This window comes from Alligator mississippiensis, chromosome 8, assembly GCF_030867095.1.
Source record: "Alligator mississippiensis isolate rAllMis1 chromosome 8, rAllMis1, whole genome shotgun sequence".
NCBI lineage: Eukaryota > Metazoa > Chordata > Crocodylia > Alligatoridae > Alligator > Alligator mississippiensis.
Window position 1 is genome coordinate 63,145,059 of NC_081831.1, and position 24,337 is coordinate 63,169,395.

The 24,337-nt window shown below is 45.9% G+C and overlaps 2 protein-coding genes across 4 annotated transcripts in view; one reads left to right on the forward strand and one right to left on the reverse strand.

Moving 5' to 3' along the window:
- Positions 1 to 403: 403 nt before the first annotated feature.
- LOC102575318 (potassium voltage-gated channel subfamily C member 1) lies at positions 404 to 8,094 on the reverse strand. The gene is made up of 2 exons (XM_059732777.1): positions 7,978 to 8,094; positions 404 to 3,691 (listed from the first exon to the last, which is right to left on the reverse strand). The coding sequence occupies exons 1-2, from the start codon at positions 8,092 to 8,094 to the stop codon at positions 2,888 to 2,890; spliced, it is 921 nt and encodes a 306-aa protein (XP_059588760.1). The 3' UTR covers positions 404 to 2,887.
- Positions 8,095 to 17,438: 9,344 nt separating this feature from the next.
- Positions 17,439 to 24,337, forward strand: part of LAS1L (LAS1 like ribosome biogenesis factor) — a 58,123-nt gene continuing 51,224 nt past the window's right edge. The window contains exons 1-5 of one of the 3 annotated variants that reach the window (XM_059732783.1): positions 17,439 to 17,574; positions 20,501 to 20,626; positions 20,837 to 20,906; positions 22,119 to 22,200; positions 23,994 to 24,191. In XM_059732783.1, the coding sequence (XP_059588766.1) occupies positions 20,514 to 20,626; positions 20,837 to 20,906; positions 22,119 to 22,200; positions 23,994 to 24,191 (463 nt within the window). In that variant the 5' untranslated portion in view covers positions 17,439 to 17,574; positions 20,501 to 20,513. Of the gene's footprint in view, positions 17,652 to 20,500; positions 20,627 to 20,836; positions 20,907 to 21,253; positions 21,462 to 22,118; positions 22,201 to 23,993; positions 24,192 to 24,337 lie in introns of those variants that run through there. The other 2 variants (XM_006270119.4, XM_019487865.2) reach the window with 2 other exon arrangements.

Here is a 24,337-nt window from a genome sequence, read left to right on the forward strand (position 1 = left end):
TTTTAGGTTTAAGGCAGCGATGGAGGAGGCATGGCAGAGCAATGCTATTCTGCCTGATCTTCTACCATGAAGTTCCATAAGTACTCTTACAGCACTGGCAAAAATCAGAACAACCCCATGGCTACTAGATTCAGATCACTAACTCCTCTCTGATTGACTTTCTTTCCCTGGTGCTAAGCATACTTGAGATGCAGGAAACAATCTTATTCTAGATATTGTGTGTTTGGGCTCTAATGACTTCACTTTTTATGTGAAATATTTAAAGCCATATCATTCTGGCTATGAGAAGGAATGAATTCATCAGTGATTGCACTAGAGTGGGGAATAAAGATAGTAAAAGTTTTAATAAAAATAAAGCAGCTTTCACCTTATACCCGTATGCAATATAATCACACCCATGGACAAAAGTTAATAGAAAGTTTAATAAAAGTACAGTTTTTTAAACTTAGCATATAAAAGACAAGTTTGTTATTCAGTAGGCAACACAACAACCTTTAACCATTATCCTTACTATATTAGCCACAGGACCTGATTTTGTTTCTTTACCACAATGGGAACATACAGTCTTGGATATTACAAAGAAAAAAATATTTAAAAATAGATTAAAACAAAGGCTACTAAGTTAAAAAAGTTAATGTTCCTACTTTATAAAAACATCTATAGCAGGTAAAATAATGGAAATCATATTTAATAACGTATATTATATTTTGTTTCTTATATGATAAAAACCATGTAGATACTGTGATTAATAGTACAGCATTTTTGTTACATACGAATCATTAATGGTTGAAACTGTGGTGAAGCACAGAATGTAGGAGATGAAATCACATTGACATTAAGGGAATGTTGTCATTGATTTAACTGGAGCCAGAATTATACTCATGAAGAATAACAGATTCAGAGGGTTTCTTATAAAAAGCCAGACCCATGAGTAGCCTGGAACAGAAGACTTGCAATTTTGAACATGCTTTCCACTAGGATATGCAGACTTTATCTGTAATCTAAGGGAATATGCCATTAAAGGGCTCCCTTATTATTCACTGGGCACATCTACGCGTGTGCCCCACTGCACAGTCATTTAGTACTTGTGCACGGGTCATTTCCAACCCTATTGCGTGGTAGCAGTGGCATCATGGTTAGTGCCCGCCGATGCTATGTCGCTGTACAGAAGAGCTACGATGACATAGCGCCTCATATAGATGTGCCCACTGATGCAATGGCAACTTACTTGGGCCTAATTCAGGTCTCCCACTGTTTTTTTGATTGGCGTAACTTCCTTGGGTCAGTGTATTTCCTCCAGATTTCCATGGCGCAAATCAAGATCAAAATCAGGTCACTTCAATTTACAAGTTAAAAAAAAACCGTACGCTGACAGTATTAGCTATGAGGACAGCAAAGTCAAACCAACCCTGTTTCCTAGGTCACACTGATCCCAGCACAGAGAACACTGCATCCTTTTCTTCCTTAATGCAATATGACAAGACAGAGCAGGATTTTTGTAGACCCTGATTACTCCTTTCCGGTCAAATTTATGATGGAGTGGGAGTTGTTCCTTGGTGGATTTTACCCCTACTTGAAGGTGCTGTTGGGCCACATCCAACCCTGTATGGAAATGGATTTCTCTGCTATTGGCAGGTGGCTTGGACTAGCCACGCACAGACACTGTGCCCATGGTCCCCCTCCCACTGCTTGGCATCATGGAGCTCCTCTGGCTACAAGGAAATCCACTGGCTCCAGGGTCCAGGATCCCTTTGAAAATCCAGGCAAGGCTCTCTGCTGCTGGTAACATGGGTGGTGAGGAGACAATATACTTTCCTACGTGCACTCACCTCCTTCTACCCTGTCAGCCCACTGAACATTTCTCCTTCGCCTCCTTCTGCTTCCCCTCATAGAGTAGAAACTTCTTAGTGGGGTCCAGTGCCACGGAGATGACTGACTCTCTACCTTCCATGAAGAAAGGTAAGACAGTAGATTGAGGTAGACCCCTCTGGAAGTAGACACTAGTAGCAAGCTCTGCCCTTCTCATGTTAGCTACATGTTTCTCCCCAAGCAGGAAGTCTATTAAGGTGGAAATGTGATGGTGAGTTCAGTGGCAATGCGTAGGGGGTGCATGGAGGTGCACGTGCACTCCCTGAGAGCACTGCGCTCTCCACTTAGACCCCCCGACCTGGTTGCTGACTGGTCACTGGCACATGCCCCCCCTGACTAAGGTGGCACCAGTTGCCCATGATGGTGATACTAGTGACTAGGTGCTGATGAGGCATATGGTCTGCATCCTCAGCTGTTGTAATCAGATCAGCTCCTTTGAAGTCACTAATCTGTACCTAATAGTTATCTGGCCCAGAGAATCCAGTGGACTGCTTTGCTCAGGGCTGTCAAAGACTTGGCACCACAAAATACCCACTCATTAAGTCCTGTTTTGAACTGATGTCTCTGGAGTTAGGGACATTGCAGGATCCTGATCTCTCTTTCTCAGTGTGGGCTTTCATCCGTGCATGCTCTGATCACTTATGGCAGCTTTGCAAAATGAAGAGCTTTTTTCAGGCTGGTGAAGCCCTCTCTTTGATTCTTGATGAACCCATCCAAAGTGCATTTTCCCCTCTTTGTCTGACATGGGACAGGGGATGATTTTTTCCCATGACTCTTATGCCCATTGTATTATCCTGTGTGTCACTGAAGTGCTGCTCAACATAGCGATATGCCATAAAGTGCATTAGCCACTAAAACTGAAAGCTACAACTTGCATCTGGGTCCCTGCCACTGGGCAAATAAATGTGGCCTGGAATATTTCTAAATGTATGTGCTCAATCCACTTTGTGGTTGGAACAAATCCCATCAGAATTAATCTGAAGGGGACGGAGTGGCAGCAGCTCTAATATCAATGGCATTATTCCTTTCTGCTCATTTTCAGCTTCTGTTTGGATATGGCAATGGCATAGTAGCCTTTAAACTTGACTAGGAAGATGGGGATTGGGATGATAATAGTTAACATGCCGAATATTGCAGCTAAGGCAGCCGTCACTTGGCCAAATGTGGTTAGAGGGATGATGTCTCCATAACCCACCGTAGTGAGTGTGATGAGAGCCCACCAGAAGCAAATGAGAATGTCTGTGAAGTGTAAATCTCCAGTGAAGGAAGGGTGAATTCCCAGCAACTCGCCATAGAAAAAGAGGGAGCCAAAGAAGAGGGTTTCAAAGGCCAGCATCATCAGCAGGATACAGATCTCTCGGAGGATGGACTTGAGTGTGTAGGACAGGACTCTCAGGATCAGAGGGGTCTCTATGAGCTTGGATATCTTCAGGAGTTTGAGGAGATAGACTACACGGACAGAGCCAAGCCAAAGGCCAAGTGTTGGCATTTTCTGGATCTGCTTGGCTGTGAAGAGCTCAATGTAAACTGGGAAGAGGGAGAGAAAATCAACAACATTCAGGGGGTTCTTGAGGAACTTCTTTTTGTCTGGGCAGAAGCAAAACCGCATTGAAAACTCAAAAGTGAACCAGAGGACACAAAAAAGCTCCAGGTGGAGCAAGTATGGAGCCTGGTGGTAGTATGGCTCATGGACGATGTGGGTGACTTCAGAATGGCTGACTATGGTGAAGTTACCAGCAAAGAAATCAAACTGGGCCTTTGTCTCCTCACAGAATATGATGACGATGCCAATGATGAACAGCAAAGAAACAACAGCCAAACACTGCAGAGGAATGGAAATGTGAAAGGTGACATTAGTTCAGTGTAAGGGCATCACATAAATTCATAGCTTCATTTCATCCATATGATCCCTCATTTCAGCCATATGATTCCCAGCATTAGACATTCCCTACTCTCAGACTAACTTTAACCCAATTTCCTTCTCAAAATTGTTTCACATTCACAGAATCTTTTTTTCTCTTCTGTCCCTTCCTACAAAGTGGAGCCGAGTCAAGGAATATACCTTGAACTGCTGACATCTAAGATTGTAAGAAATGGGAGGTAGATCTGACAGCTGGAGAGTCATGGGCATGCATCATGGCTGATCATGGGGCAGATTCACTGGGTATATCCACACTGTTTCCATGGTGCTTTTGGGGAAGGATGCTCCCAGACATGCTCTGCCTACCTGGTCTGGCTTGTATATACCAAACCCAGAAATGTGAGGTTAAACCATTCTAAGGGCATCATCAGAGACTGCCCTGGAGATATCTGTTTCCAGCAGGCTTGAGAGAGGCAGCAGGGGCAGCTTTAACACAGCATCTCTAGGATTGATGCCTGTGAACAGTAGTAGTTGGATAGGGCATGCTTGACAATGCTTCTTCTCCAGAAACACTAGAGGCATGGTGCAGAAGTACCCACTGAGGTCTCCCTAAAGCCAAGTATGTCTCAAAGGCCCTGCTGCTTCAGATAGGCTGGAAAATGTCTTCTGTCTTCTCCAATTTCAATTTACTACCTCAAGTACCTGTTTTTCTAATATGAAAGAGGTGTGGGAGGTACCAGCGAGGACATACTGTGTGCAGGGAATAGGGATAAACAGCAAGGGAAACAGCAGGAAGCATGAGAATAAGAGAAGTACTCTTGAAAGCACTAAATAACCACTTAACTGTACAGAGCACAGCAGCAAATAGGCAGCACCAGCATGCAAAGCAGTGGGGCACAGCAAAGGGACATAACAACAGCAGGCAGAGCACAAGAGCAGAGATATGGCAGACAAAGATAAAAAGGAGTTTAAGTAATATGGAATAGGATATACTGGGGAGCTGACCCACTGCACAAACTGAAATCAGCTAGGGGCTAACAAGGACCTGGGACAGTTGCTTAACATTGGCTTGACCATTACATGATTTTAGCCTGTTTTTAAGGTCTAGAAAAGCAGGGGCCTGGGTTGAAAACACTGATAAAGAAGCAGATTTGATTTTGAGTTGCATCAGCCAGTACAGATGATAAATATCTGAAGTGACCATTTCACAAATAACCCGTAGCCTCAAAGCTGATCCACGGAGGCATTCAGCAGTTATGAAAATCAATCAGATCACAAAGTGTTCTGAAACCCCCAAATGGGATGCATTTGCAATAAATAGAAAGTCCGACTCTGTCCTCACCCCCCCATTTAGAGCAACCCAAATCCAGGAGTTTCAGTAAAATACCAGCGGGGGACATAACTGGCTCACAGGCTCCTAAATGTTTTGTATTGCTTATGTATGTTGTATTGCTTTTGTATGTTTTGCATTGCTTAACAACTAGTAGATAGCAGGACTGGAAATCTTGATGAGGTAATCGCAGTATGATCCTGTGAATCAGAGCAAATGGAAATCCATACTAAAAATCTTGGTGAATCAGGCTTGTCCAGGGATATTTTTTGAATGCTTGTCCAGGGATATTTTTTTAATGCCATTATTCAAGTAGGTGTAAGTAAGACATGTGCATGGAGGTTGTATACTTATTAGTTTTTTCCCCAAGTTTCTAAATTCCAAGAACCCCAACAGATACAGATTTGTGCTGGGGGAGCATTACCTTGGCTCCTAAAGAGGAATAAGGCTTTTCAAAGATAGCCCAGATCTTTGGCTGCCACCTGGCTCTCCAGCTGAAATCCCTTCTTTCCATCTGGACTATGAGACACTGGTCATCAGCAAGCTCATTCTCATCCCACATATTGAACTCTTCTGGCTGCCTCTCCTTGTTGTTCAGCTTCAGCCAACAACAGGGTGCTAATTGTGCGTCACTTATCTCCCAGAAGGCCAGCTCCTCTTCTAAGACTGACCTGCAGGTGTCTGCAGGGCAGTGGAGATGCTTGGTTCTGTAATAGTTCAACACATAGCCAAAGAGTTCAGCACTCCTGTCAAAGAAAAATTCTTTGGTGCTAGAGTCATATTCATACATGCTATGGGCATGAGGCTCTGTGAGCCTGCACAGCTTGGTCCCTGGGAAGGTGCGGAGGGTGCTACAGTATGTTTCATGCCTGATTCCCCCAACGTTCAGGATGATCTTCTCCTTTGCACCTTCCATCTTTCAGGGACCAGGGGGTGGCTGCACGTCCCCACTTGTTTCTCTTCACCTCTACAGGTCCTGCAAGAGGGAGAAAGGATAAGAGCAAAAATTAAAAGAATAAAACCTATAAGACTGCAAGACTGAAGCAGGAAGGTTTTCTATGGCAAGTCACACCACCACCACTGAAGTTTGTTTCATAACCTCCCTGAGCACTGCCAATTCCTAGAGACCATGCCTGCCCTTCTGCTCTGTTCTGCTTAAGATGTGTTGGAAAGCCACACTCGTCGCTGTCCCTGCTATCCAAGCCTCTTCTGGTAGTGTGCTAGCAACATGACTAACATCTGCCATGAATTATTTGTTCTCTCATCCGCACCCCCACAGAGAAGTGCGAGCAGTGCAGAGCCTTGTTTGGCTTGCCTTCTTGTTTAGGATACATGTTGTTCTGTATTTATGTTAGAGAAAATAGGTGCAAAGACATGCACCTTGCACTTGGTGCAGAAAGGGTAGTCACTCTGCAGCCTTGAACAGACACCAAAAAAGTGTGTCTCCTGCAGGGACAAGTTTTACCCTTATTGTGAAAAGTGCTGTTGTGCCAGAACAGTAACGTTTTCTCCCAGGGTCTTCACCCCAAAATTTTGGGAAAATTTTAAGACCACACCTATGGTGCCACATCCAGGAGATTCTTCTCTCTCTCCACGTGTCATTGATGCTAGTGGGATTCAGTGCTGTGTGTCTGCAGGGCTGTGTGGAGCAGCCCTGTCTGCAGTAGGGTTGGGAGGATCAATCCCCTGAGGTTCTGTTTTTCCCATGAGTTTTCCCATGATGGAGTCATGTTGGACCAAGCTATCTTCCCAGCTGCAGGACGCTGTTCCTGCCTGGAGCCTACTAACGAGACCCCTGGATCAGCTAGGGGGGCTTCCCACAAAAGCCACTCCCTTCTCCCAGGGGCTGACTGCGGTGCCTCCCTCCTTGGTACTCCATCACTGAACACTGTAATTCTCATTCCATTCCTGATCACTTACAAGCTGTCATCAACTTTACGATATGGAACATGAGACACATTGAGCCCAAATGTATGGAGTTCATTACTCAGTCTGGTAACAATTTCATTAAAGGAAAAGAGATTCTGTGCATCATCTTCAACCCTCCCACACTCCCCAGTTAATTGCAGCAGGACAGAATCAGGACAATGATGTCCTTGGCTTGAAAGGAGGTAATCATGCCTTGAGGTACCCATAGATGTCACACACCCAGACACCTCTGTCATTTCTGACCTATGCCATTACTGGAGTCCCTTCCTCATTGCCATTTGTATCACTCCCTCCTTTACTGGGTCTTGTTGTCTTCTTCCTTCCTATACACACACATACCTGCACCTTGCCACTCATTTCTGTCTGTAGTCTATACTCTGGTATAGAAGAATGGCTTGCTGTGCCAGGGTCATGCATGCAAAGCCTCCCACTGGCACCGGTCTTTTCCCTTCTTTCCAGAAGGTCACTTGTGCAGTCTGGGTGGTCTGAGTTAAGGAGTGTCCACAGCCTGTTTTCCCCAGTGACTTGCTGGTTGTCATGATTTGAAGCTATGAGAGAGGTCCAGAAGGGAAGGGGTTGCAGACTATTTCCACATGTTACCAGGCTATCTGCAAGGTGCCCTTCCAGCAAAGCTCAGTAAGAGGAGGCTGGAGCCTGGGCTTACATGTTCAGCAGAAACACAATTAATTGATGTTCAGCTATCATGCTGACTCGTTCAGCACTTACATATGCACAAACCAAAAGTTCATATACAAACACACACTGCATTGAACTGAGTGATAGAAAGTAAGGCTAAGACTCTCTGCATTTAGCAAACCTCTTAAAAACGTGCCGTTCATTCTACTTTCAAACCATCTAAAAAGCAGAGTAGTTTTTAGAGCTCTTGCTAAACCTGTTTACCTCTGCTGACAATATTAGATGCCTCCTGTTCAAATGTACAAATCCCAAGTGAGAAATCAACTAAAAAGTTACATTTTTAGATTCTTACCTTGGTGCTATTGCAGCAGCTTTGTGACCAGGAATGAAGGGAAGAAACCTGGAAGAAGAAAGACAAGTTCAGTGAAAACAGGATGTTCAGTGGCTGGGCTCCAAGCTTGAGGCTCATGGATGCCAGAAAACAAATCCAGCCAATAGAACAGCAAAGATGTTGAGCTCCCCCCTCTGAGCCTGTCCTATCAGCAATTGCTTTCCATCCTCAAGGGAATAACACTCGAACAAGTCAACAACTGCCGGGCCAGATGTGCTCCTGACCACATTACACTGTGCCTCTGCCACCCACTGTTCTTCTAACAACCTCAAAGGACAACAATGTTTTGGAAATATGTGGATCTCAAACTTCATAGGCCCAATTTAAAATTAAAATGTTGAACAACAGAAACGGAGGGTGAATTCTAGTTTTTCTTTTTTTCCCTTTCCTTATTCCCTTTTGTTCATTACTCAGGTTAAAGGGGGGAAAACAACCCCCCCTCCCCTTTTTATAAGGGGCTTTGTATTTATATTGGGATGCCAAGAGATTAATCTTTTGCACCTGCAGGTTTCAAATTTTTGTCACTGATTATTTTAGGAGGAATTTAAGCATATAACTGTTGATCTTGGTAAAGAAAGATATTATCTAACCTAGCTATGTCTGAGATGATTTAATTTCCTCTTCAAAGGCCATGCTTAGATTTGTTCTCTCTGGATACCTGAATAATTCTCTCCGGATATACCTTCAACATGTCTAGCCTAAACAAAGCTGTTCACTAAGGCCCCAGAGTTTTGGCTGATTTAGTTTTAAATTGCATAAGCATAGGGACAGACTGGGACCTCAGCAAAGGAAGTGTTAGCAGACAGTCAAGCCAACTAGGTTCATTTCATTTAAACTTAGTACTTATACTCCTTAGGACCCTGAAATCTTCCTTTCTTCTATCTGAAAAAGAGGGATTTCCATTTGGGTCTTACAGGCTGATGTACAGAGCTGGTTCCTGGTCTCCCCAACATATACCATTCCTGCAGTGAAAGGGGCCATAAGCCGCAGTAACTGAACAGCTGACAATTTGTACTTCCAAAGGTGGAGCACATCCATCAAATGGGTCCACAATGACCCCTCATTCCGCCACCAGCAAAGGCATGTGGCTGATGAAGAGGTGTGGCAAGGAGTTGCTGGTCCACTCTAGGGCCAACAGTAGCTGGTTTGACTTGAAGCCTTGTCTTGTGGGGAGCAGTAAGCGGTCTTTGCCCACCTCCTTAGTTTGGCATTGCGTGCAGCTCACACAGACCCCACAGACATTTGGGGTCTGGCAAATGTCTGTATTCCACATTTCCCTCTGTTCTAGTTTTTGTGGGAACATCTGGGCCTAAGTGAGACAAAGTCCTTCTTACAGTCACTTGGTCATGGACAGTATATCTGATTCCACTGTGACTTCCCACAGTGTCCATAACCAGACTGTTCCTCTCCATCTACTCACTCCCCCCATTGTCCCAGATTTGTGACTCTGGAGCCTTTCATAGTATGAAAAGCCTTTAGTTATCCAGTTGTTTTCTAAACCCTTATTTAAATATGGGTGTCCAATTAGCAGTTCTACACTCTCCAAGTCCTTCTTCAAATCCAGTGAGTTTGTATATCCTCCATTTGCTTCCCCCTTCCCCCCCACCCCGGGATTCTTGGTCCCAGATTAACTGATGCTACTTACCTGATTTATCCCTCTTCTTCTATGGTCTCTGTTAGCTTCATATTTAACAAAGGAAGCCATAGGCTCCACAGTACTGTCTGCTGGATACTTTTGCATGGGCAGGTTAAACATTTGCATTCAGTCAGGTTACTGAAGCCCTGAATGCTAGGGTGGTATGATCCAAAAGAGGAAAACCATTGAAATAATGGAAAACAAAATTATACAAGCTGTTCCCGAGGTCTGAATAAAGCTCTTTGATATCTGTACAACAGCTTGTGCTTTCTGATTGTTGTTAAAAAGCAGATGAAAAGTGCAAATCCAGTTCCCGAGCACAGGGCCCCTTTCCAAGATTTTGTGCCTGGTATCTTCCGAGAATTCGCTCTCCCTACATGGGGCACTGCAGGAGTTTGGCAACAAATGTCAAACCTCTCCCTCCTCCTTTCACTTTTCTTTGAGTAATGAATCTCTTGTTTCATTTTGACCTAGATTTATTAAGACCCAAGGGCCAGGCTGCTTGGGGAAAAGTTGTTACTGTAGTAAACTTTGCTGCTTTTCCAAAGCCCACATTTTAATAGAACTGACTCAGCTCCACTTGCTGTTGAAATGAAGTCATTGCACTTTTTCCAATAGTGGTGACCAAATCCATCTGCTGAATATGAGGGTTGAGCTATTGTTTCCTATTTTCCAGTTCCAGATTCTTTATTGCATTTCTCCCCAGCTCAGTCTTGTAATTAATCAAAGAACTTTTGAGTACAGAACAGACGTTCTAGGATATTTTCCCCATTTGCTCATATAAAGGAATGTCTGAACTATGTTCTCACACCAATCTACAATTGGTGTGACATAACTGACTGACTGAAACTGCTGTGACTTTACACCAGTATAATAGGGACAAGAGGAGTGCGGTCCAAAAAGATTTATAATCTGCAAAAGATTAAAAAGGTTCTTGAAAGGAACAGGGGGAGTGAGATTTGCAGGTGGAGATGACCAGCAGTGTCTCGTACAAAAGGTGCCTCCGAACAACAAATTCTGAGTATATGACACCTGAGGTTCTGAAATGCTTGTAGGAAACAGAACCCAAGGGGATACAAAATAGCTATCTATCCCCATTCAGTAGCAAATGAGGGGCATAGTTTCTCCCACCAATCTGATGATTCTTTGCTCCTCCATAGTTTTATAACCTACTGGCCTAAGGGCCTTGTTACATGGTAATTTTGGGTGGCTCCAGTAGCTCTTAACCCCTGGATTGTCCACGCAATAATACTTTAAAGTGGCTTAAAGCACTTGTTATGCGGCTCAAAGTTACGCCACTCCAAGGCAGGATTACCTCTTGGTAGGCATAACCCAGCTCCTGTTCCATTAAGGGGTAGCCACTCCACACAGATGTGCCACTCAGGTTGAAAGTGTGACTGCTCCAAACTCCAAGCTAGCCCTAAGCTGATCAACATTTGTAAGTGTAAAATAATAAGACCCTAAGCCAGAAGAGCCCTTTTATGCTCCTCTAACCTATAGAAGGACTATTTGAGTATGAGGAAGCAGTAAGTGACTGCCACCCACTCCAGACCACAATAGAGAAGAGAATCTGAGCTCAAATTGTTACTAACAGATGTTCCTTGTGTGTTAGAAGTAAGTGTGGGGAGTCCCTCCAGTTCTGAGGCGAGAGGTGTTTATGTCATGATGCCTGCTGCAACTGGCAAGTTTTCTTGTACTTAGCAGAGAAACCAAGGAGAAAATGGACCATGGAGGTAGAGCAAACCCCTCACCCCTAGAAGAATTCTGTGCTCACTGAAGAAAAAGCACATTGTTGGGGGTGGGGGAAGCCTACACAGCTGACACCCCTCATGTGCCTTTTCTAAGGGTCCATAATATAATATCACAGGCTGTCTCTACATTTGCAGTGTATCTGGAAGTACCAATAAAATAGCCCAAGAGAGAGCAAGTGTGTATTTGCTACAGGAATCTTACTCACTCTCTACTAAAATTAGCCTTCAGGAAGCATAGGAAGTTGATAAAGAGACTCAAGAATAGTAACATAATTAAGAATGAAATCTCAGTGAAACCCCATTTAACTTAACAGGAAACTGTGACTGTGAAGGCCAGTTGGAAGAAGCACATTCAGAACAGAAGTGTGACAGAGTGGCTGGGGGTGAAGAGAAAAGAACCACACTTGCACCCTCCCTTTCACCTGTAAGGGGTCCAGGATCCTCCGGGATGGCATGGAGCTCCGGGAGCAGGGCTAACTGGACTGGAGCTAGTCCCCACTTTCGACTTCACTGAAGAGAATGGTCCAGCCAAGAACCGGGGGCAGGGATGACTCATGGCCAGGATCCAGACAGTCCAGCCAGGAGGCGGACTCACGTGTGGTGGTGGAACCAACCAGGCATGTCTCCCCTAATGAGGAGCAGTGAGCCAGCTGCTGTAGGCACAGTTCCTGACCCCACAGGGAGCATGAGTTACAGCTGCGCAGCAGAGATGGATCCAGATTTGTGGTGGAGATCAGATGCACTCCTTAAGAAGCCCTAGAAGTTGACCCATGGGTGAGGACAGACAGCAGCATTTGCAGAGCAATGGATGGGTGAGGAGCAGCTGAGCTGCTCACCTTTCGTTGTACTGTACTAATCCATAATAGACTGCTAGGTATCCCCAGGGCAAACCCCAGGGCATTTGACCACAGAGGGGGGAACTTTTGAGACTTTATGCAAGGTAAAGCGTCAGTGACTCCTTGATAAGGACTAAGGGTCCGTGAAGCAATATCCACATGGAGGTTGAGGTGGGAGTGTAGGGGCCGGAGGAGCTCCTAGTTTGTTCCTTATGGCTCAACATCTGATGCAGTCAGCAGTACTGGAGATGAGCAGCTCACATAGGCTCCACTCTTAAGAAGATGGCATAATCCCTGGATGACCCACCACCTCCCTAATCAGTATTATGCCAAAGTCGTGGCAGGAGAGATTGTGAGGACTGGGATACCCTAACCTTCTGAGGGGAGAGAACAGACAGTGACTGCGTTGTGGAGACATGGCTACGTAAAACCACCAAGATGTCTTCTTCTTTAAAAAAAGGAAGTTGAAGATGACTCAGTCACAAGAAGTTACATTTCTTAACCTGGAGATTTTCAATTTTTCAAAATCACTGTTCTCAGGAAGGTAACTCTTTTGGACAACCAATGGGCTTTTCTTTCTGGATCTGCCTGCAGTCCAGCTTGATGTTGTTTACCAAGCTGCAGCAAGGTGACTAAAATATTAACGTGGCGGATTACCAGGATGCAGTATATGAGTAAGAGCCAGAGGTTAATTTGTTAGCAACACACTAAAAAAAATGATCTGTCAGCAGATTTACGGGATGGAATTCCACAAGCCTGCTGAGAAAGTCAGCTGCAATACAAGTAGTTAATTTTGCTTGAAAAGTTAAAATAATTGGCATTTTTATTATGAATATGACATAACAGATTTTCTCTGTTGCATTTTCTCTTTTTCTTCTTGGGAGGGTAGCTACACAGAAATTCTGAGCATTGCCACTATATGCCCAGTTCTCATGCTTTCCATTACTGCAAACAGATTTTTGAGTGGAGGGGGAAATAGGTCAGAGTTTGCTAGTTTTGAAGTTACCAGAGGCTAAACCCTTCTAGATTTATAAGTCCAAGGAACAGATTTTTTTTCAGTGAACTCCCATGGGGAAGGGAGAATTTCTACTTCCTCTAGGGTCAAGGTCTTCTCATAACCATGGGAATCATACTCACCCTCATCTGCACAGAACAAAGTTTACAGGTGCCTTTGTAGTTAGGATGGTTTTTTCCACCAGATGAAAGCTTCACAGACAACAACCAAGCCAATATGAAGTCTCCAGATTCATGCATGAAGTTCCCACAGGGGCTTCTACAGAAACCTCTCTCAGGATTGTCATTTGCAAGAATATAAAGGATATCTGCTTATCAGGGGAAAAACAGAAGGAATACTTCCCTCTAAAGACATTAGCTAAGTAACAGCCACAGATAGAGCTGCTGACAGCATATAGCTGATCACCTAGGGCTTCTGGAGAAAACCTAAAACAAGCACTTTTCTTACATAGTTTATTCCAGTTAGCCACACTGAGCATAACTACAAACTTAGTAGTAGTGCTTTGAAGAAGCTGATACTTAGATTTCTTTTGCATTGGAACTAATATTCTCTGTCTGGAAACAGGATTGAGTGAACTGATAATCTGCTCTGGAAGCAATTGGACACATCTCCTGAAAGGCTTCCTATTTGGAAATGTGCATCTTGTCTTGACAGATAAAAGAGCAACATGTGGATCTCAGTCCTGAGAAGCAGGATTATTTTGGGCACCTGAAGGACACCAATTACTTCTTGTCAGTTCTGGCATTACTGAGTGCCAGTCCTGAAAAGTTTAAAGAGTTGGGGACTGCATCACTCATTCATAATGCAGCAACTTGCCATTTACATTGCACAGTTACAGGATTTATCTCAGAAAAATAGTTAATAAAAGTCAAATTCTTTTGAGTTAAGAATTGAAACTTTTACTTTTTATTATGTTAAATATGTCTAAAAAGTTATATATTTGTAAATTATGATTATTCATTTAGGTTTACTATCAAAGTTACTTAATACTGTACATTTTAGAATTGTTTTAAAGATGGGGGAAAAGGAAAAACAGTAGGTTTTTATATTGTTAAACACTGCTTGTCAATGTGTGGCTTTCATTTAATTGTTTAGTGTCTTTGCTTTTATAATCTATGCAGAGTAGCAGAAAGCTTTGGGTTATATCTGCCCAAACCTTTCTAGCAGACACAGTATGACATATATTAAATTTAGTGTTTTTTGCATTTTATATTTATTTTGTTTTTCTTTTTCCTCTTTTCCCTCATGATCTTTTCAAGAGTTTGCTTAGGAATGCATGCTGTTATGAACTCTTAATATATGGGAGAATGTGAGTATTATAAACTATGGCAGCGTACAGATAAATATTGTATATTTGATTTATGGAAAGTGGCAAATTGCCAACCATATACAAAGTTGAACATAGAAGACAGTCATGGAGAAAGTCCAGCCCTATCAAATGTGTATCTTGGAATGTTAAGGGCCTTAACAGATCTTTTAAAAAGAAGAAAATACTAATTTCTCAGAAAACAGAGGGCTGATAATGCTATGTTCCAAGAAACTCATCTGTTGGTAAAGGAGTCTGAAAAATTAGAGCAAGGTTGGCTTCAGTTAGCAAGCTATATTGTGTATAACACAGAATCATATGGAGTTTCTATTTGAGTATGTAAAAAATGGTGCCCATAGTTAACAACTTATGATCCAGGGGGTAGATGTGTTGTCACAAATGTTAAAATGATGGATTTTATTTTTATTTTGGGATGCATCTATGGTCTCAATGCAGACAATTCAGCATCTTATCATTCTTTTTTGTCAAGCTGTCTGAATTTGAATCTTGTCTGAAAAGACCATCAAATTCAAGGGAAAACCTGTATTCTAAGAATATTTCTAGCTACATTTTGCAGACTAAGGTGCCTGAGAAGGCAGCCAAAATAACTCATGGCCAGTGCTTCAGCACATCTCCAACTTCTGGTGCGACTCTGGGAGGAGGCATGGGCAGGTTTTGGGAGTGATGGAGGTAGATCTGCCCAAGACTTCCATTCCATGCAATGCTCTCCAACACTGCCTCTGTCTCTTCATGACAGCTACAAACTGGACAATAGCATCCTGATCCCCTCAACAGCTTCTGCCTGCTTTTTAGCCTCCAATACTCCCCTCTGGAGCAGGGAGGCACAGCACTCTCTCCATGCATCTGTGGTGGTGGCCTGCTCCGGGGCTGTTGACAGCAGTTCTGCAAGCATCTCCATTCTGTCTGGCTCTGGCATCTGGCTGTCCTTAGGGCTCCAGTAGCATGCTGTGGTCTTGGGTTTAAATGAGGTCTGGAGGCTGCAGGTACTGGTCCTGAAAAAAGTAGCAGAGAAATAGATTTTCATTGTGAGCCTCCAGATTTTACAGATAAAATGATAAACTTTTCTACATCAGCTGTCTGGACTGTTATCCCCCTTTAATTCCATCTTCTGGCTTCCAGGATGAATAGTTTATGTTTCCCCTTGCTTCCCATTATATATGTTAATGAGATCCCACATTCCAGTAGCCCTTATGCTTTAACCTCCCTGGGACATGACCTGCAGTCCTGGGAGGAGTAGACAGGGAGGCTGGAAGTGATGAGTGATTGCAGTGGGGTGGGGGGAGTTGTAGCTGCCAAATTTCAAAGGGGGGAAGTTCTGGATGACATGCATGGCACCCCAGAACCCAAACCCCTGTCCCAGGAGTGAGTTCCCTGCACTTGCAAGCCCTGCTCCTGCTAGCTGGCGCGAGAGTTGGCAAAAGTTTCTGAAGAGCTTTTAGAATAGGGCCCAGGGAGTAGAAGGGGGGTGCCCTCCCTGCCCCCACCCTCAATAGTAAAAAGGGCAAGAATCTCTGCTAATGGTCCGCTGATGATTTATCATTCACAAGATGCTGGAGAACTCTCATGTCCAGCTATTGCGGCACAAGATGGGTGTCCAGAAGAGCTGGAAGTTGGGGTGGGGGGATGCCTCATACTCATGGCTGTCATTAGGGTGGGATGATGTTGGGCATATCCACCGACTACTGGGATTGCATGGAGTCATCCCTACAAGGATCTGTGACAGCTCTTCATGAGTGGCGGTGATTTGCTGGGCACCAGAGATCCACTTGGCATCTTGTGTCCTCATATACCACAGCTGGAGGATCTTTGTCTTGGCCCTGCACTGATGCCAATCCCGTTGATGTCCACGAGCTGTAGAAATCTCATGAAATACATCATGGTTGCAGGGGGCTTGAGCAGAACGCCTGTAATATCTCTTCCTCAACACAAATGGAAAGCAAGTTGAGCGCCTCTTCCGAGAACCATCTGACGGAGGATGCCAGACCAGGCACTGCTCAAAGCAGGGGGTTTCAACTGGGGGTATGCATACCCTGGGGGTACTTCTGATGACCTCAGGGGGTACTTGGCAGCGGGTGCCCCTGCTGGCACTTCTGCCGTGGGTATGCTCACCGATTGGCTGTGGAGGATCCTCCCCCTTGGTCTGACTGGGGGGGGGAGAGACCCCCCTCCCCGGTCACTGATTGGCAGCTGAGGGACCCCCTGCTCATTTGGCCACTGGGGGACTTCTGCCTTCTCAACCAGCCACTGAGTTACAATGACCCAAAAGGATGAAAGCCCCTGCTCTAAAGCCATTATGGGTACCAGGGGGTGTCCCGACAGGCTTTTTGGCCCAGTTGCCCTAGGCAGCCACCTTTGCCGCTTGCATGGAACAGGCGGCTTCAGCCCCGGTCTCCCTGCGCACCCAACACCGTGGGACAGAACGTGCGACCGGAGCAAAACTGTAGGGCTGGAAACGCCACGCGGGATGGGCACAGCCGTCACAGGTGGTCTCCCATGCGCCTCTGCTCCAACAGGGACAGCTGGCAACGCTTGCCACAGCAGGGTGGCTGCTGCCCTCAGTGCACCACTGAAGTGGACGGAAATGCCTGGCATTCAAAAAGCTGTTGGGCTTGGCCCTAAGAAAGCCCTGAATTTCGCTTGATTTTGGCACCATTGCGGCTACAGGATCGCTCTTAGGAAGGGACGGGCAGGCAACACTAGGACTCCAGGGGATAAAGGGTGAGGGGCAGCTTCCCCGGGGGAAGAGAGAGGAAGCAGCTCCCCGGTTCCCGCGCACTGCCGCCCGCCCCGGGCCCGAGAGCTCCACACTACCCGGCCCCCCAAGCTCCAGCGAGCCACGCTCCAAGCCTTTTATGACGCCATCAGCGGGCGCCCAATGGGCGGGGGACGGAAGTTCCATCGGGCTGGGGCGGGCTCCCATTGGCTGCGGCGCGCGGCGGGCCATGGCGGGGCGCAGCGTGGTGGCCTGGCGCGGCAAGGCCGAGTGGGACCAGGTGATGGTGGGGCTGTACGGCGGGGACGGCCGGCTGCAGCAGCACGCGCTGGACCGCGTGTCGGCCTGGAAGAGCAGGTGCGGGCCGGGCGGGGCGGGGGGAAGTGGTCCTGCCCTGCCCTGCCCTGCCCCTACCCCTGCATCAGCCCTTTCTCCTCCTGCGTGTCCGGCTGCAGCCCCCCCGGGGCTCTCGGCTTCCCCCCGCACAAGCCCTGCTTAGCCCCGTGCCCTGTGCTGGGTCCCGCGGCGCCATCTCTGCCCCAGACCCCTCCGTAGAGTCCCAGAGAAGTGGGGCCAGGGGCAGGTCCCCACCACCCCAGACACCGCATTGCCTGCGCACTGCCCGAGACTGGCATCGACCCCAACAGCACCCCAGCCTGCCACAGGCAAAGTAGGGGAGCCGCGGTACTGACACCCCTCTTCTGTGAAAGGTTGCCAGCAGATGCTCAAGAGATCCCAGGTAGAGGCCATGCCCCCACTGCAGAGGAAGGCAAACACCCCGCACCCCTCATCCAGGCAATCTCATCATGGGGTAATATTGCTCTTGGACCTCAAATATGGCAGCAGTCTGACCTCGACCCTTTAGCCAGGAGCCTCTGGCTTTTGTCTCAGCGGGAGGGTTGGCACAGTCAGTCGGATGGGTACACACCACGGGGGGTTTGCCTTCCCCTGTAGTGGGGGGCATGGCCCTCTACCCAGGCTCTCTTGAGCATATAGTGATGTTTCAGAGAAGCGGGGCGTTGACTGTCACAGTTCCCCTGCTTTACCTGTGCCAGGGTAGGGTGTTAGGTCTGTTGTGTCAGGGTTGATAGTTATCTTTTGTAGAGTGTAAGATAGATAATGGGTTTGTCTAGGATGGTCTGGATAGGACTGATCCTTCCTCAAGCATGGGGTTGGACTAGGATCAGTGTTTCTCAGCCCATGGATCACTACTCAAAAGTAGGTTGCAAGAATATATGAAAGGGTCATGAACAAAATTTTTAATGTGGATCAGCAGACTTTTAAAGAAGGATCTGTTTTTAAGGAGAAAAATATGGGAAACTCTGGCTTTTCCCTTGCAGGCTGGCAGAGTTCCCACCTGTGAGGGGCTGCTTGGGGCCCCCATTCCCCACACATTAGGAGGCTGGGGGCAGGAGGCAGCAGGTCAGAAGTGAGAGGCACCAAGCTGGGACTGCCCGTCGGTGTTTACAAATGGGTCCTGGTACAAAAAAGGTTGAGGATCACTGGACTGGATGACCTCTGGAGGCCCCTTCCAGCCCTGCTTCTCTGTGAGACTGAGTCCTCAGCCTTGGCTGTAGCCAACACACAGGGTCTCTGAGGGGGGCTTAAAAACATCCTGGCACATGTAGCAGATGGTGAGGGAAGGGGGAGGCAGGGGCAGCCAGCAAAGCCCAGAAGCATGGGAAATGCCCAAAGTAGAACACCTCTTTTATCCCCAATCAGTGGCTGTCCAACCTCTCCTTGAAGACCTCCTGTGATGGAGAGTCCACAACTTCTCCAGTAAGTCTGCTGTCAAAAAGGGATTGGACAAGTTTTTGGAGGAAAAAGGCATCAGTCGCTATCAAGCATGGGGGCTAGGGGTACAGCATCTGAATCAGAGCTTCCTAGATCTTCAATGCTGGAGGCCGCAAGTGAGAGAGGAACAGTGTGAAAAAACAACTCTGGTCACTCTGCCTTTCAGCATCCACGCTCTTCCACACCATGGTGCAACACAGGCTTATGTTGCCTCAGAAGACTCGTGGGGCAGTGCCCACCAAGTGAACTACTGGAAAAGCAACAACAAATTGTTTGGGACACCTAAAAACATAACAGGGACAGGAGTGAAGGCCACAGGTTTATAACTAGTGCACCGAGTGGGGACACCGAGTGCCCACTGCCATGCTGCAACAAAGGCCTATTTGGCACTTTAGTGGTTTATGGGTAAAAGACCCACCCTGTGAAACTATAAGCCCCCCCTCCAAAAAGGAGGCTACTAGGAAAGTGGCAACTAATTGTTGCTTGGAACAGATGATAACAAAGTAGCAATGGGAGTGAGGGTCAAAGGTTCAAAACTAGTGTGCCAAGGGGGTCACTGAGTAGAGCACACTGGGCAGTGTGACACAGGCCTATTTGTTGTCTAGGGACCCTGGACCAGTGCGTGCAAGGAAACACTATAAGCCTTCTTAGGGAGGCCACTAGTTAGGCAACAACTGAGTGCTTGGGACAGCGAAAGACAGTGGACAGGTGTGTGGGTCAAAGGTTTAAAACTAGGATGCCAAGGGTGGATACCAAGCAGAGCACACCGGGCAGTGCCTACTGGCACAATGTGACGCAGACCTATTTATCACATTGAGGAACGTAGGTCTAGGCCCACCAAGTAACCTACTGGCCTCCCTCAGGCAGGGAGGCTACAAAAAGGTGACAACTGATTACTGGGGATAAATAGTAAAAAAACGGACAGGAGTGCTGGTCAAAGGTTAATAACAAGAGTGCCAAGGAGAGACACTGAGCAGAGCACTGGCATAGTGTGGCACTGGAGAATGGGCAAGATGGACCCAGTAAATGGCAGTAACCCAGTAAATGGCAGTTCTTATGTTCTCTCCTAACCATGCTCAAGATGTCCCTCCAAGTCAGGGGCAGTCCACAGTACTCATATTGCCCTGGCCCTGCCCCAGCAATGGACCTTGGTTGAAATCATGCAGGGCATCTCTTATTCCAGGCACGAGCAGAGTCTGCCAGAGAGGCCACACTAGTCCCTGGTTCGTGCTGCAAGTCAGTGATGACTTGAGTGGGCTAGGAATCCACCTTCTCTCCATCCTGCCATCTTTATCCACTACCTCTTGCAGCCTGAGGCTACAGAACTAAGGGGGAAAAAAGAGCTTAAACTCAAATGTTTAATTATGATATGTCTATAGAAAGTATTCCCCTTACGTTTTCTGTATCTGTAGGTATGGACAGAGAATGCCTTTAGCTGTGGATTGCACTACTGATCTGATTCGCTGTAAAATCCTGGATATGTCTGGCAATGTGAGCTCCCACGAGCTGGTCCTTTCCTATGGTCTAGCCCTGGTGAGGTAAGACTTAAACTGTTAGATACACTAAGGGATGTGGGGAAAAAAATCCAGGGAGGGCATGATTCCCTTTGATAATTTAATTCTGTAGCTCTCCCAACAGCCAAAGTAGGGTTTGCAAATTAAGCCTTAAGAAAAAACAGAAAGAAAAATGTCTTCTGTTTTTGCACATCAAGTTATGGTAGTTTTTTCTTGTATGTAACCTACACACAGGTTTGTGAATCTCATCACTGAGCGCAAACAGAAGATATTTTACATTCCTCTGAGAAGACTAGCTAAAGAGGTAAGTATTGGATTCCTTAGTGGAGCACTTCACAAAGGAAACGTCACAGGCCCTCAAGGCCATTTAGTTTACAAACCTTATTTTTTGTGTCACATTTTTTAAAACAGCATTAGGGTTAGTGCATAGATCTATTTTGAGGGGAGAGAAAGGATGAGGACAGTGGGCTGGGAAAAGAAGCACATTCTCATGAAGACAGCTTGCTTAGCAAAGATGAAGTAACAGTAGCATTTGGGGACTCATACTCACAGCTCTGTCTCACATGCAGGAATGGGAATAACAGCTTGGTAGGTATACCCCCTCCGATTTTCCTTGGTCTGAAGTGCTGCTTTTGATTTCTAATTCTGAAGGAGAGAAGGAAGTAGTCTCCAATGACCAACCAGGCATCAAAATATTGAACTCACTGCAGTAAATGAGTATTTTCCAACATGAACTATGGCCTAAACTGCTTCATAGGATTAAATAATGATAAGGATCTCAGTGTGAACAGTACATCTCTTAAAAGCATCACCTAACGTTGTTGCAAACATTTCAGACCTTTGGAACTTCAAACTACAGGTAATTCCTCCCAAACCTTTGTTTAACTTCACTCCTGCTCCAGTTCCTGGTAATTTCTCTCCTTAGTTGCATTGAGGGGCCTTTAACATGGGCTGGTCCTTAGAACTACGCAAATGACACTCTTGCACAAACTACCAGGCACCTCGCTCAAAAACACCAAGAACACCCTAACTGACCACAGGGCACAGTCACTGTCCTGCCACTGCAAGAACATAAGGATGTGAAGTAGTTTAAGATAGTCAAGAAAGGGGACCATGCTACCCTGCTGCACTGCCCCCTGTTCCCTCCCCCCCTGCCATGGAGGTAGTGGGAAGAAAATAAATAGACAAGACAAAGGTTAATCTGACTGCAAAATAGCAAACGTATAGAGGGACTAGTGTTTTACTTGAAGGTACTTCTAAAGAGTCATAGATTTTCTTGAAGGGATGATTCCTAACTAAAGTCATATTAAGGGTAGTGCGGAAGAAGAGACATCCTCATCCAAAGCTTGGAATGAAGAAGTTGATGAAGCAGAGGTGTAGGAAGGCTATTCAGACAGGCAGAGCCACAGAGAAGGATGTTCCAGGCTATAACAGGCTTTTAGTATCTAGCCTTACTCTTGTGATTGCCATTAGATGCAACACGTGTTGTTCAGAAACAGTTGTGCTTCTTTTTAAGATGAATATTCCAGTTTGGGTTGTGGATCTTCGTCATGATCTGACCCATGGGAAGCTGCCCCAGCTGAATGCATGCCGAAAAGGTAAGTGCCATGCTCATCCTACTTTGCATGAAAGGAACTTTTCCACCCAGGGTAAACTATAACATCTTTCTAGTCTCCTGTGCATTACAAATTTTCATTTTTACCTGGGAGAAGTGTTATAATCTGTGCATTCTCCTTTGCCTGAGGAAGGGCGTATGAGCCCAAAAGCTTGCAAATAAAGGATTTTTTTTTGCAACTATTTAGTTAGCCTAATAAGAGATATCATCTCTGCCAAGAGTTCTGCATATTTTTTTGCCTGTAGACCAACATAGCTAAAACATGTATCCATGCTCGTCCTACACACACAGCACATCTGCTTCCCGATCTCGGAGTCATCTTACTCTGGGATGCTCTCTTCTTGTGGGTCCGCTAGGTGGTGCTGTAATACCAGAGTCTGCTGCCCACGTAGTAGCAGGTGATAGTGAAAAGCAGTTCCTCCCAGGGGAGGCTGCAGGGAGAGTCCAGCTAGGTGGAAGTGATTGGCATGTCCCCGATAGAAGGCTGGCAGGAGGAAGGGGAAAGAATGGGGAGGAAGAAAGAAAAAGCTAGGGGATGAGATGCAGCAAAAGGTTTCTTTCCTCAAGAGAAACCATCAGGCTTCTCCACATCTGGGTTGGGGCAGGGAAGAATGGGGGGAATCCTATCAGAGATGATCCTGCTCACTTGGTTGAAGGTTTGAAGTTCCCCTGTAGCTTAAGTCCATTTAGCTTACAAACATACAAGCATTATAAATCCCATCTGCTGGTAGCAGGGACAGAGGGTTTCAAGACTGGGGAAGCCCAGGCCCAGTCCTGTCTGAGTCCCAGCCCAGGGCGCCGAGGTGAAGCTTTCCAACTGGGTAATTCTTGCCAGCCCTCATACCACATCCTCTATCTGCCCCTCAAGCTAGCTGTTGTCATCACCTCCCATAGTGGCAGCCTGAAGTCCTGCTACTGCTTCTCAGGCCCAGACTTTCCTCCAGACTGCATGGGCCTTCCTTTTTATCTTTCCCTTGCAGGTTGGGTCTCATTCCTGATTGATTAGTCAGAAGACTTCAGCTGACACAGGGGCCTAATTTTCCATTAGGGCTCTGGTTAACCCTTTCCTTGCTTTGTGGGGTTATTGAATCTTTCTTGAAGAGGGGGATTCTGGCACCTGATTTATCAAGGGGGGGACCTTGATAAATGAGAGAATTTTTTTAGAAGTTTTGAGAACTCATAATGCTTCTAGTGAAATAGGATATTCAGCACCTCTGAATAGATGGCCTGATTTTTAGGCTTTTAAACATATGTTGTGGAACCTGTAAGCCTCAGTCTTAGTACTGAGATGCCAGAGAAACTTGGCTAGAATCCATGTTGGATTGGGTAGTGGCATTTGACACATGACTAGCAGTGAAATAGTGGCTGGAGAAATGGAGATTTTTGCTGGGCTGCTCCACCTTATTTTGGTAGTTCACTGTTCAGACTGTCTCCATCCTGTTGGTAAAAATCACCAGTTAACTTTCTGAAACTTCCACTTTTGGGACTGAAATTTCACTTGCCTCTGCCTAATACAGTGAGTTGCAAGAATGCACAAAAGCCCATGCTCCACACCTGCATGTGACACAATCCCCCAGAATGGGAATTGGTCTAATGTCCCCATCACACAAGTGTTCCTTTCTTTGTAGTCTTCTCACTTTTTATTAATGGGGTGTTGTTAATCTTAGAGTAACTTGGTTGCTAATGCCAATTAACGAAATGTTTGCTGGATTCTAATGAATGGTGAATTTCTGTTCTGTGAGGACAGAGCAAATGTGTCTTGCTGTTCACCTGCAGGATGTGATGTTGTGTTAGAGTGGCTCCGAAGAACGTACTGGAGCTGCCAGCTGGGCAATAATCTGTCTGGAGAATGTGAAGAAGAGCAGGATGAAGAGGCAGAGATGACAGCAGTAACAGAGACAGAGATGGACAGTGACACAGAGGAGGCTCAGGACCTGCAACCTCAAGGTTACCTGAAAGACAAGGAGTTTCATGGTGGGTGTTTGAGATGAGTGAGAGATCAGTTAGTGTGCTTCTTTTGTGGCCGAATGCTCAAGGCTGTCCATTATTTCAGAGCTTTCATCTACAGCAGGGTTAACCCTTTCCTTGCTTTGTGGGGTTATTGAATCTTTCTTGGAGGG